The 15,215-nt window shown below is 34.4% G+C and overlaps 1 protein-coding gene across 1 annotated transcript in view; it reads right to left on the reverse strand.

Annotated features, from left to right (window-relative positions):
* The window catches only part of KLHL1 (kelch like family member 1), a 329,276-nt gene that overhangs the window by 200,322 nt on the left and 113,739 nt on the right, over positions 1-15,215 (reverse strand). The window contains exon 2 of the mRNA XM_010973559.3: positions 2,007-2,189. Within this exon, the coding sequence (XP_010971861.1) occupies positions 2,007-2,189 (183 nt within the window). The remainder of the gene's footprint in view (positions 1-2,006; positions 2,190-15,215) is intronic.

Here is a 15,215-nt window from a genome sequence, read left to right on the forward strand (position 1 = left end):
TACAGGCAATCTAACTATCAAAAATTCCCATATTCAGAATTCAGGGATTTACCTTCAAATGTTTTGGTTCACTTGTTGCTAATCAGTTATTCTGGGCCATTTATGAGAAGTCTGTATTTATTTTAGAATTTCTCTGAGGACCTACTGCACAGATGAAATTAAAAAATTGATTATTTTTCATGCTGAAAATGTATTAATGTGTCATTTTAAGTATCATTAGCCTTTCAGAGCTAACCTAATTAAAAATACGCCTAACAATATCCATTACGCCTAACATAGTTATACAGATGGCATATCATAAATAAGCTGATAGTTACAACCTACGTCAGGTTAAAAATATGTATGAAATATAGCCATCACATAAACTAAAGGTTTTATGGCAAGCCCTTTAATGGTCATAATCTGTTAATTTAAATATAAATTTGTTTGAAAGTTTTGAATGACAAGATAATTAACATGAAGGTAAACATACATGATATTTATGAATGACTGTTTATGAACTTACTTTGCAGTGTTCTTTCTGGAAGCGCAGTAGATCTTAATGCCAATTACTCCTTTTTCAATTGTTTGAAATTATTCTAACAGTCTCATATTTTTCATTGCTAATGATTGCAATGTTATATATATTTTGCCCCAAAACAGTACTCAACTGTCCTAACCAAATATAACAGAATAACTTTAAAAATCCATTCATTTGTTACTATTACTAAGATAATTGTTTCAAACAAAGATCTAATTTTCCATTAATTACAATCATTTCATTTTGCAAAAGTATAAATAAGGAAATTCAATGTACTTGTAATTACAAAAACAGTGCTTGCCTTTTTCAGGTGTCCCATAAATATTTCCCCACATATTTGCTAATATTTGTTTAACTTAGAAACATAAGTATGTAATTCACTTAAAAAAGGTAGTACTAAAGTTTTAAAATATGGTGTAAGAAAATATAAATCATTATTTAAATGAATTTAACAAATAAAGTAAAATTTTTCTTACCGTATTAAGGAAAATGTAGATGATTGACAATAATATATTTAATTTAATATCTGCTAGATATATAAAATATTTAAATGTTTAGAATAATATGTATATGATTAATACATTGCTCAGATATTTTAAAGTAATCTAAACCAAGAAACAATTTTATTTCTTAGTCATATGGATTATTATTAAACAGCTTGCATAATTAAAAAATTATGTACAAAATAATATTAACAATCTAGATAAGAAAAGTAATAAAGAAAACAATGTAAAATATAATTAATATGGGGAAATTGCTCAATATATTTGTTAAAAATGCTTCAAATGAGAAATACTAAATTATTACCAGTAAAAGGCTATAAAGTAAGATTATAAAACTATATAAAGCTCTACTCTTTTAAAAAAAAAATTAATAAGCATTTGATGTGTTAATACACTTTTGAGTTAAGTCTCTCTAGCCTCTTAAACACATCTATATATAATTATTTAATTAATGTATAATTTAAATGAAATAAATTTAGTAACATTCTCAAATGAAAAATGTCTTTTACAATGGAATTTTTCTCTAGATGCTATGTAGATAGCTCAGAATAATTTGCATATATGCCATACATATTACAACACTGACTGTCTCAATAATAATGACCATTTGTTAATTGCTCTCTTGCCAATGCTAATGCAATTTCTTAAAAATCTTTGAAAAATAAGTGTGAATAGTATACGTATAGAATTACTGCCATCGTTAGTCGACAGATTTAACCCTATTTAACATAGATTAGTTATTTAATGTCAAAAGTTCTTTCCTATGCATTGGTTCAAAGTCAATGTCCCAAAGTTTACTTAAAATGGCATTGTAACTCTCTCCAAAAGAAAATAGAGTACAAGAAAAATACCCAAGTTTTCTTAGAAATGTAGATTCTTAATTCTAACTATAGAATCCTTAAGTATAGAATATTTTGCAATCTGTATGCCAATCACTTCAAGACATTTGAATACCTATTTCTAATAAAGACAGTTCACTATACCTATGTGCAGGTATCTTTCGGTTCCCAACAATCAGGATAACATCACAGAGTTGCTGTTGTTTCAAGTAACTTTCCATTTTTCTGAAGGTTTGCTCTGCATGATGTACGGCTTGATAGAATTCTTCAGAGCTACTGGAGTCCATATCACTTTGAGGCGTCAGTGAATGGCTAGCGGCAGACAGCCTACAAACCACACACAGAGAAAGAGATGGAGTTTATAAAGTGCCACCAATTGTCCAGAACTACACACAGAGTTTTAGATTTTTTTTTTGTAATTTTTGGTTTTATTTTTTTTCAGAGTTTTAGAATTTTATAGGGAAATTTTCATCTCTTTTTATGTCCATCTTTATTAATGTGTCAGAAAAGTCTACTTTGGGTTAACTAATTTGTTTTAGGAAGCAATAAATGAGTTGTAATTTTTTTTCTCACCTTAAAGAGATTTAAAAGATAGGCTATCTGTATTTATTAGGACAACAATTTAGTAAACTTGAGAAAAGGTCATAGAAATCATAAGTTATAAACATGCCTATTCAAAAATGAATTACTAATGAAATATTGCTTTAATCAATTTGACATTGAGGTAGACCATCTAATTATGTGATTCTAAATTATTATTTTTGTGCAGTTATAGTAAATGTTGCTTTACACAAGTAGGTGATTTTTATTGCAAGAAATTATGAAACATGGTTTGTAAAAAAGATTGACAAAAATTTGAAAGTAAATTGTGGAGTTTCATATTCTGTGCTCAACTGATCAAACAGAAACATACAGAATATATTAGCTCAGTGTTAATAAGTATTTTAACCATATATGTAACATACATATATATGCAATAAAATTTAGGGTGTTATAAAGTCCATGATACTTAAGTTTGGCTACTACATCTATTAATATCATAGATTGTTTCACAATGAAGACTTTAAAATATCCATATCAAGGAGAAGACTCTCAAAGTATTTAGATGCATGATAGGCCCAGCAGATTCAATCAAGTGTTCTGGTAATAAATTCTTAAAACAATTTAAAAATGAAAATGTATTAGGTACATAACAATAACAATGAAATAGCTCATTTCATGATAGAAGGCAACATGAAGAATTCTGCTTTCAATTGCAATGTAATAACTTGTTGCTGGCTAAACCCCTTATCAAGAATACCAGAAAAAGTTACAAATAATATCAAAATAACTACTTGAATTTACTTATATCTACCAAGGCAGCCAGGACCTGAAGGACCAAGATCCAGAATAAAGGGAAACTCATGGAAATCAGTTTGAAATTCTACATAGTTTTTCTTTCCTCCTCAAGGTATCTGCTAACTATAAGCAGCATAGGGTTAGAGTCTGAGAAGTTCAGAAGCTAATACGGTGGCCACTAAGTAGAGCTTCTGGTGGTGTCATGGCATTTGGAGGAAGAATGGATAGTGGGATGATGAGCTTCAAGGACAGCCAGATCTTAATGGCCAGCTGAGGGGCCATAAAGGAGGAAAGCTCAGGTAAGGCTGTTACTGGGTGCCGCCAAATTCTCTAGCAGTATTTGATCATTCCTATCAGTGCTAAGCAAGCAGAAAATAATTTATAGGAGATTGAGAAGTAAAACAGAGCTCAAAGATAAAAATTTGAATTGAAAGACTGGTAGGGACAAGGGAGTCTGGTAAATGCACAGTCTCTCAACTGAACTCCCTGAAGGATGGTATCCTGAAGTCAGGTGAACTGAAAATTGACAAGATACTACAAAGGCTGAAACCTAGATTTGAATCAATGAAATCTCTAACTGCATTAAAGTGATCTAATGTAAATCCCAGCAAGCAGTCAAAATAAACCCTCTAGAAAAAGATAACTTAGGCTATAGATATCTCTGAATGGGTAGATCACAGTTATTTAGTAGATGTGAAAACAACTGTTATTAATATATTTTAACATAGAAGAAGCTGGAAGATTTCACAGAATATTCGGCTGTATACAAAATGAAATGGAAATATGATAATTTAATTAAAGATTTTGGTAAATGGACTGAACTTTCAGATTGAATACAAACGAAGAAAACATAGTGATGTGAAAAATAAGTAGAAAATTTTAAACTAAAATATTGAGTTGAAAAGATAAAAAAAAGTTTGGAAAACAAATTAAATGTGGCAAGAAATTATAAAATTTACGCAATTGTAGCCCTAAAAGCAGGGAATAGACATGATGAGGCAAAAGCCATCCAAAGAAATAATGGCCAAGAGTTTTCAAAATCTGTTAAAGACATCAAGACACAGATTCAAGGTTCACAAAATATCCTATGATAAAACAAACAGAAAAACACTATATATCATAGTAAAGCCAATCAAAAACTTAAAAAAGAAAAGACTTTCACCAAAGAAGAGAAAAGATCTTTTTTTTTTTTTAATGAGGCAAATATAACATTGATACAAAACCTGAAAAGGATGTTATAAGGAAGGAAAATTAATGGCCATTCTCTCTCCTAAATGTATTTGCAAAAATTCTAGGCAAAATACTAGCAACCAAATACAGAAATATTTGTAAAAAAAGAAATGAATACCAAAAAAAATATCAAATATATAGTTGGTAATGGATCACAACTTAGACTTAATTAAGGAAAACTTTCATTATATAAAGCCACTTCATTCATTCATTCATTCATTCATATAGCAAACATCAGATTTTGTTGATACCTTTTCTCCTTAAGATTAGAAATGAAATCTGTTAGTATTACTTCTATTTAACATTTTTCTAGAGGGCCTTACCAGTGTAATGTAATCAAAGAAAAATAAATAAATAAAGGTTATTAGAGTTAGGTAAAAAAAAATATATGTCTGATATTAATTCCAGAATAATCTACAGACAAGTTTGCAAATCTAAATCTGTTAAAATCATGTGTGTTCTGTTATCTACAATATTTGCTACACAATATGGTTATTTTCATCTGACTTTACAAGCTTGCCTTTAAATATTTAAAAGTAATAGAAATTTTGCAGTACCATATGTTTTCCTTTCACAAGTTTGCAAATTACAACCTCAGAATATGGTCATTTCCCAGCATATATTTTAGGAATTCTGGCTCAGGCAAATGTGGCAAGAACAGCAGAATTCTTCCAGACACTAACACATTGAACAGAAAAGTCACAAAATGTCTTGCAAGATGAATTTTTATACCAAAAATGAGCATGATATTATAGGCTCTCATATAACTAAGGAGAGTCAAGTCAGGACTGTAGGTTGCCAATTAGATCAACACTGCCCCATTGAGATCCTGTTGTTTTTGCTCTGGTATCAGACTGCTTGAATAACATCTACAAGTCAAGATATTAGAGACTACAGAATGGCTCCAGAATAGTTTAAAGGATGTTTGGGATAAAGGTCCCATTCAGATTCTTCTGTTAACTTCCTACAAGTTAAGTAACATACTTAGGGCAGAAAGTGTTACACCTCAGTAAGAATTTCACAGCTTGGAGACATTACTCGGAAAATATTTTAATATACTTTATTTTCAAGTCACCCAAGTTGTGATGGATGCAATAGTGGAACAAATAGTGAAAGTAATGAAATACTACAGTTTTAGAACTTGTGCGAGACCATAGACATAAACTGAAACAGGGCATAGAATTTGACAGGATTTATTCAAAGCCAAAAAACTATCATATGCTATCACTTTTTATGGAATCAAGGTGTATTAACAAATCTTGGCTATGACATAGACTAGGGCCTTTTCTGAAGAATTTGAAAGTAATTTGAAAGAATAAGAAAAGAGCTAGAAACTAGCCTCAAAAACTATGTTTTTTCAGAGTTCATGTTCACTCCTAGATTTTTTTTCCCTTAAAGTCCTCCTGCTTTGAGTTTCTCTATATTACACATGAAAACAAACCACTTTTCTTGAAGGCTGGGTGATCTATCAGAGAAACAATGTTGGTTTGATGTGATTTTCTCCCTATAAAGTCACTGTCACAGTGACAGTCTTTTCTCATAAGTCATTTCCTGATTTCAGACCTGAATAGGGCTTGTCATTGACCTTTGACTCAGGATATGAAAAGGAGTTTCCACATCAGGATGCTTATGATTTTTAAGCTAAAGTTCATTATTTAATCTTCTTCCCATCACGCATCTAGCTCTACTATTTTACAAATGAAATATTAATTTTTTTCAGAAATGGAGATTATATCTCTACAATGTTTCCTATAAGTATTAAGTAAAAACCTGACATTGGCTTATTTCTGTTATTGTCTAATTTTTATGTTTAAATAAAAATAAATAAATAAATAAACTTTAATAAAGTTTATTTATTAAACCTAGTTAAACCTAAATAAACTTTAATCTCTTTCCAGCCTGAGTCTCTTAGATGTTACGATCTGACATTGTAATTTTTTAAATTTTAATGCATATGTTTTAATTCATTACATAATAATATCACAGTCTATTTTTACAAATTAAATGTATAAGAATGTATGAAATAGAAGTGGTAGGAAAAAACTAAATGTGGGTCAGGAACATGAATTTTTCCTAAACCAGGGCCCAAAGGAAGATGAGTTGCCTGCAGAGCACAAGGAGGAGGCTGGAAGGGTGACAGGAATAGCTCGTGGTATGTGTTTGTCCCCTTGTCTACTCCAGGAAGGAGTTAAAGCATGTCCTCTGCCCTGGGCGGGGTTGAGAGTTTAGTCTGGTGAGTGGAATATGGTGGCTTAGAGAAAAAAGCCATCTGATTATCTACATAGAGCTGGTCCCTGGTGGCCCCTGGTGGGTTTTGCTGTAGAGAGAATTAGGGGTGAAAGTGTCAAAAATCAAATGTATGGAGGAAAAAAGTAAACAGTTTCCTCCTTCCCCCTAAAAAAAATAAATTCTTGAAATGCACACACATTCTTCTCTCAAGTGTAGAAAAGTCTCACTCTGGATATGCTTACAAGAAGATAGTCTTCAAAAAAATTTTTGTCTCTATGATAACATTCCCAGTTAGCATGCTGGGGTTCAGGTGCTGCCTCTATCAGGGACTGCCAGGTGTAATTTTTATCCTTATTGTGACTCGACAATATAAAGCTTCAAGTTATAAGAAACACAATTTAAAACGTGCAGTATGACTTTCTCCCAACAGAATTTAAACATGCTTAAGACTTCTCCAACCTATGATAAATAAAGCAACAAAATGAATACAATTTTTCTTGACCTTGTGAAAAGAACTCTGTCAGGATGACTGAGATGTGACCTGAGGACCTCTGTGTTTGCTGCCCAATCTGGGCTTTTGTGAAACACTCTAAATCAAAGCTGATGAATAATTGCTGAGAAATGGACTTTATCTGACCTAAGAAAATATAACTCTCCCTAGTAATAAGTGTGTTCCATAACCCAACTGTATGTGTAGAATAATTTTGTCTTTCAATCTAAATTCTTGGTAGACAACTTGTGTGAGCCTGCATTAATTTCCCTCATTTTCCTATAAAAAACCCTAACCATTTTCCTCTGCTAGGACACTATTCTAGTTTATTCTGAAATCTGTGATCCTAGAATTGCAATTCTAAGACCCCAAATAAAACACCTTTTTGCCTTTTTACAGTTCATTGTCTTTACAGTGGACATTTTGGTGTTGGAAGTGGGATCCAAAGCTATCTTCTGTCCATCTCTGAAGCTGCCATGGATTCAAGCAAGGTAGCCCTTGTGTTCTGTCACCTCCTTGGTGGCCCTGGATCTGGGCCATAGGTCCTCTCTGTCCTGAACTTCCTTCCTTGGTGGAGGTTTAGGTCTGTATTTTGGGTGTCTTTTGTTTGATCAATCATGTGTCTCCCTTTTGGTGAGTTCACTATAGGGAACTCTTGAAATTCCAAGATTGGTCTTTTTTTGTGTGTAAGATTGGAAGCTAAAGGATCTAAAATTGAACAACAGAGTAGGAAGCCTATTTCAATTCAATTCATACGTTTAAGCCTCCCAACGAGTTCATGAAACCCAAAAGGTGTGTGAATCTGAAATTGCTTCACTTCAGGGTTCTGTTTCTAAGCTCACTACTGCAGATAAAGATCTGTGCTCTCATCTAAATATTCTGGAAATGGCCCAAGAGGCCTTTTCTTCCCCCTTTCTCCTTTGGCTCCTGCTTACCCAGAATTTGACGAGCTGCCATTTTAGCTTTCTGGTTCTCATAGACCTCTTCTAAAATTCCCCTACCTAATAATGCCTTCCCATGCAAACCTTTCCCTTTGTTACTACTTTGAACTATGATGGTACCCACTATTTGGAAGAATATAGGCCTTGGTTTCCTGCAAAATTATGGGCCATAACTAAGGAATTTCCCAAGGTCACTGAGGACCCTTCCACTTTTCAGAATAATTTAACTTCATGACACAAACCTATGACACAAGCTTTTCAGGTTTGTGTGAACTAATAAGCATCTTAGACAGAAAACCAAACCAGACTCTGGCAAACTACTGCCAGCTGGCTTCACCTTTCAGATGATTTCCATAGAAAGAACATTAGTGTGGTGGCACCAGCTTCGCAGTTATCTCAGGCCCCTCACAAAGCAATTCCTTGAGCTCTTCACATCCCATTGATGGGGGAAAGTTCAGTCTACTACACAAAGACCTGATGAAACCGTTCATGATTATTACTCATGCCTACAGACAGTATTCAGGGAAAACTCTGCTACCTGCTGGTTGATGCTCAAATCCTCTTTAATTCAACCTTTATTGGGGAATTAGATGAGAAATTTGGATTGCTGGTGAAATGTGCACAATTAAATTAGGAAACAATGGTCACTCCTGATCTGGGCAGTTGGGCTGATAATCAGCTATCTGTAACAGTCACAAGTTCAGAAGGACTTAAGATCACTGAAATCACAGATTTGCAGCTGCAACAATTAGCCACTGCTGTTGAGAGGCCACCTCAGTGGAAAGACCCAAATTTTCTAAAGGCCTCTTCTGGGATGAAGGTCCCTGCCACTATTGTAAGTAGTGGGGCCCCTGGAAGAAGAATTACCCTAATTTTAAAAGAAGGCCCTATTAGCAGCCCAAAGCCCCTCACTCTGACCCTTTTCATAAACTTTCTGAGAAATTAAAAAAAAAAAAAGTCCTCACTTTCATAGCTACAAATAGGGATGTTCTGAGGAAAGTGTTGGGGTGTTCCCAGTGCTCCCACTAACACCATTGGGAGAACTGGACCTATTTATAGGATCCAAGACTGTCACTGCTCTTACAGACATAAAAGCAATTTTGTCTTGAACCCCACCAGCCTCATTTCCCCTCTTCCTCTGAGTACAGGAAAGGTACAAGTGATGGGAATTTCCAACACAGGTATGAAGGCAGGCAAATTGGCCCCCTTGATTTTTGAGATAGTCTCTTTTCAAGGAACTCATCAGTTCCTTCTTTTTTCCTTCTGATCTTGTAGTTTTAGGGTTGAGAGCTCCTGGAAATATTACAAGCTAATATTTCCTTTTCCACCAAAGGAGAAATGCACTTACAAATCTTTGACCCCTCGAGGTCTTCTTCTAACTCTAGTCCTGATACTGAGATTCTCCTCCATGCTCCTGTCTAATCAATTCCCAATCACAAGGACTTGTTAGATTCTGTTCCTCCTACTTTATGGTCCACCTCTTCAAATGACATAGGACACATTCGTTCAGCACCACCAATTAAGATCCAGGTAGACCTTAAGTAAACCTCTGCCTCACTTCAGACAACACCCTCTCAGACCTGAGGCTGTGGAAGGAATTTGTTCCATGGCAAGACACCTCTCCGAAAGGCCCATAATCCCCATTCATCAGTCCTTGTAACACATCAGTCCTTCCCAGACATAGCCTCATGGTTGAGGCTTGGCATTTTGCTCAAGGTCATCTGACCAGAAATAATATAGTCATACCATGTCACCCTGTGGTCTCCAATCCTCATACCATTTTCAATTTAATCCGCCCAAATACACAGTTCTTTACAGTCAGACATTTATGCGGTGCTTTCTTCAGTATTTCTGTACATCCAGATATTCAGTACCTGTATGCCTTTATGTGGGAAGGATGTCAATTTACATTATGCCTCAAGGCATATTCCCTTGGAATTACACAGTGATAAAGTTACCCAGTTCACTGGACAGATTCTAAATGCTGTTAGTGGAATCTGGCCTATTCCAATTTCCACTGTGTCAGTCATCCTCAGTCTTCTGGTCTAGTGGAAGGAACCAATAGTCAAAGCTCCCTGGGCAAAACTCTCTGAGGCCTTCAGTCTTGGCCTAAATTGCTATCCGAAGTTCTATTAAACTTAAGATCTACCCCCTTTGGAAAACAGTCATCATTAGAAATAATTGCTGGAAGATCAATGACTTTTGACTCAGGGCTACATGAGCCCCGACTAGTCAAAGGAGCTCTTTTACATTATTGTCAAAGTCTCATTAAGGCTCTAAAGAAAATCGAGGATCTGCTTGAAAAATCTTTCCAAGTATGCTCCAAGGAAATGAAGGTATAAAACACCACAATTTACAACTGGAGGGCTATGATTATTGGAAAAGACATCTTTTAAAGGACTTCTTACAGCCCAGATGGAAAGGACCCTATGAAGTACCTTCAACCAAAAACACCTGTTCCTCTAAATTTAAAGGCATTGATACTTAGATTTGTATTTTCCACTTGAAAAAGGCCCCACCTGAGTGGGCCTCTGAAACAGCTAGACACCTAAAGGTGAAATTGACTGGAAGCAAGGCAGATGGCACCTGATACAGACAGCTCTTCCAAGACTCTGGACCAGGCAGGTACTCTGCATGGTCCCCAATAACTAAATCTCTCTCATTACCGCTGTTCTAATTGCCATCATCATGGGATTGCTGTACCGTCTTCACTATGTGATAATGATGGTGCATCAACTTGCCACTGTCCTTCTTATACTCCTTCTTATAGATGTATTTTCAAAGAGTAAAAATTTTTGTGAATGGATTTATGCCTGGAGTGAAAGTTTAGAGGAAGTGACTCCAGTCCTTTAGTCCTTTGATTTTGACTATGAAGGACTGGAGAATTGAAGCTTTGGGACTCCTCCTTGTAGTTACAGGTTTATTAATACTCTTTGCCCTACTACAAACAGTAAGCATCCTCTGTTGGTGGTAGTTCTATGAAAGCCATAGATCTTGCCTGAATTATGCTGGGACTTAGTCTTTGGCTCCAATTCTTGGCCATTTGATTAATCTATTCAGCTTGGGATTCCTTCACTAAATAAGGCTGGGAGTCATCCTTGCTCCCCTTTATATTAAATTGGCTGAGTTTTCTTGGGATAGTTCTTTTGCTAGAGTTATGTCATTATTATCTCTCTTAAAATCCATCCAGAACCCATATGCCTGAGAAAATAATGCCTTAGTCTGCATTTCCCAAAGTCAAACCAATGGAGGAAATCTCACAGACTGTTGGATACGCCATCAGTGTCTCAGGTCACTTGCTGAGTATGGGGCTCCCCTTGCCTTGGTTGTGTCTAATCTCATTAGTATCCCTCCACCATGTCTTCTTCAAAATCCATCTACTCTCCCAGCATGCCCTGTTCATTTACTCGAATCCACAGGACCCGTTCCTGTTTGGTCAACAGAAGCAGATAAAACCCCCAACAGTTCTTTAGAAACATTTGTTCCAACAGGACCCTCCAGTTACCTGGAAACATCAGATTCATCTCCCAACACCTACCTTTCTCTCACTATGCAACAGCAAAACATAGTCTTATGATAACCCTTATGTATTCCAACAAGGAAGACTTCTAGACTACTCGAATATAATAGACCCATGATTTAATTTTACATTTGACACATCCTTTCTCTGTGCTCCACCTGGATACGTCTTTATTTGTGATTAGAAGATTGTCATTGGGGAATGTCGTCCAGTGGTACGCTATTCTGGTTTCCTCCAGAATCTGTAATCTTCAATTAGCAATCCAAAACCCCAAATAAGCTACCTATTTGCCTCTTTACAGTTTGTAGTCTTTTTGGTTAACAATCTCATGAATTACTCAAGTAATAGCTACTTTTTTCTATTTCTTTTCACAACTGCATGTCTTGAAAGTATTTTCTGAACTCATACCATAATCCCTTACCCTCAGAACACTCTTCAATCCATTACAGCCTTTCTTCTCCAACCAGCCCTGTAATGAAACTGCTTTTGCCAAGGATGCTAGTGTCTTTTCTTGTGGCTTTATTTAGCTTTGATTTTCATTTCTAATCTTAATTATTGATAACTGACCAACATGTATTCCTATTTCTGTGCTAAACAATTCAGGCTTAAGCATCATTCACTCACCCTGCACCAAACAAACCTGAGATGAGGCATATTTTCCTCTTTTGGTGCTAAACAATACTGTGATTGGTCAGAAATAACTTAGCTCTTGAACCAGGACATAGTTACTTCTAGAAGATTATACTGTCAATTAACTTTTAAAAAAACTATAAAGCCCTAAAATCGCTCATCTGTTTTCACTTTAAGACGACCACCTTTGTGATGATCCAAAGCTATTACATCATAAATTCTGCTCATTGTCAACCAGATCCCAGCCTTCACTGCCTCACTGGTCCAAATGACATACCCTGTGTTGTAAGTTCCTATATGATCTGATATTTCCTTCAACTTTTAATACACTTTTGCTCAAGTTTTAATTCTAACCATACCAAGTAATTCCACTTTCTGCAATGTGTCACAACTTTCTCTTCTATAGATTTCACACACGTAATTTTTCTTTAACCTGAAATGTTCACAACTGTTGACATTCTCATGGGTAACTTTACTCCTTAGAGATCAGCTTAAATATCACTTCCTTCAGAAAGACTCCTTTTAATCTTCATCACTTGAGGGGCTGTAGTCTAACTTGGCATACTGATTATCTAGAATATTTAAATACATCTTTGGCATATAGACTATTTTAGGAGTTTCAACAATTATTTGTTGAATAATTAGTTAATTTTTTTTTTAATTTCATAGAACACAAAAAACATATTTTTGGTAAAGGAATTTACATCCTAAAATCTATCAGAGTGCCTGGGACATAGACGGTGGTTAGTAAATGTTAGTGTGAATTGCCTTTGTTGAGTTTTGAATAACTTCCAGAGCTCAGGAGAAAAAACAGCACATATAACTACTATAACCAGAATATAAACTCTCACGCATTTTCTGTACATTGTGGTACATTTATGTACATTGTGAAAAACTAAAGAGTACACTAAATATACTATTACAAATACTTTAAAAAATACTTTAAACTGATATTATGATACATTTATTTCAAACGAGGGCCTCTGACTAAGTCTAGATCCCAGTATTATCATTTCTTTAATGTCAGTGACTAAGAGTGGAACTAAAATGGCAAAATGAATTTGCAAGAAATGTTCTGCTTCTCTTGAGAGATGAGTTAACTTTTGTTTTGAGAGAATAATTTAAAAAACATTTCTACAATATCAAATAAAAGAATTATGCATGTATAGTTCTTGGACAAGATCTGAAAGCAGTGAAAGATGCTTGTATTTAAGTAAAAAAAATAAAACCTGTCTTAGCCCTGCAAATTTAGTGTACATTGCAGAGAATGTATATCTCTTCAGATTATGTTTTTATTAGGAAAATATTTATTTTAACTTTAAAATACTTCTTAGTGAAAAATTAAAATTTGTTATTTCCTTCCTTTTTACACTGCTTAAATATTTAATATGAAGTACATTTATGTCCATTTTAAAACCATAAATTCATTATTACACATAATATCAAACACCAAAAAGTGACCAAATCTTCTCAGACAATAAAATACAATATTACAAATGTATTTAATCTTAAAAGCTCTCCAATTAGAGTTAATGTTTTGTTATTTTAAAAGGAAAAAAAAGAAAAACAATAAATTAGTTAAAAAAATAACTTTGTATTATAATGCTAGAGAATGAAACATCATCGTTGTATGTTGGTATGGAAGAGTAAACTAGTATTCCAAATAAATGTCTAGTTATTTTAAACACAAGAATTTTCAGATCTTTCAATTATCCCCATGAGAGAGGTTTTGATCCAGGAAATATTATAATGTATAAAGTTCAAGCACCATGTGGTACTATTTAGAAACAAGAAAAATGACTATAGTCATTAATGTTGCTTCTGGATACAATTTTCTTTTATAAGATAATTGTAATTTTAAGTAGGTATTTTTTTATCAGAAGTACTGAAACAAACACATGTACACGCATGCACATTGGTAAGACAGAATAATAAAAAAAAAAAAAAAGAGAGAGAGAGAGAGAGAGAAATCACTTATGAGCCAGAGAAAGAGTATTTATATTCTAGGCTGCATCAGTTACTGCATTCTGAATCCTAATTTACTTGTCTGCAAAAACAGAATGCCATTAATAAACCTTCACATAGGATTTTGTGGAAATAGATAAAATATGCATTTAAAGTTGCTTTGTAACTTAATCTGCTAAGTGTATTTAAAAAAAAAAATACCAGATGTGGAAATGTGACTAATAGTGTTGAAATGGAGCAGGACCTATGGAGCTTTTCCAGGACAGAACCGCCCCCCACCATGTCCTCTGCCTGCCTCTTGTTTATAGAAAAACTATAGTCAATGAATAAGTTTAATCAGACAAATAAGAAAATACAGAAACAAATGTAAATAGTCAAGCAAAACAAATAATAATAGATTAGTCATTAAACAAAGTCAAGGTCGTTTACATCTGCCTCAAGGGCTAGGGGTAATATTCTGAGCCATATCCTTTGAGCTGTCTTGTAGATACTGAAACCTTCACCAGGTGGAAGAAGTTACCTACAAGATGACCAGACCATAGTCATGACATGAGCTGCCAAATTCCAAGAACTGAGCAAAGAAATGGAACAGATCAAGCCTGGAACTGAAGAGTAACTGTACTTAAAACAATCAAGGTGATGCTGATCAGACTACATGTATTCTCCATGTAGCCTCCTCTGTACCCTATACACTCCTGAAGCTCCCCTTTAAAAGCTCTTTTCCCCTGATTGGCAGTAGAGAGTTGGCCTCTGGACACAGGTCTGCCCTCTCCTCTAGTTGCCAGACTCCAGAATAAAGCAAACTTTACTTTCTACCAACACATGCCTCTCAAATATTGGCTTTCGAGTGGCAAGCAGCCCTACCAGAGTTTTGGTAACAGTATTTATGAAAATAAAACTTATGAATTAGGTGCATATCAGAATAGTGTAACATATTGCTTGAAAAATTATATCTACTTTTAATAATAAACAATAATATAAAATATAAACAAAACATAAATAATACATTT

This window comes from Camelus bactrianus, chromosome 14 (assembly GCF_048773025.1).
Source record: "Camelus bactrianus isolate YW-2024 breed Bactrian camel chromosome 14, ASM4877302v1, whole genome shotgun sequence".
Classification (NCBI taxonomy): domain Eukaryota; kingdom Metazoa; phylum Chordata; class Mammalia; order Artiodactyla; family Camelidae; genus Camelus; species Camelus bactrianus.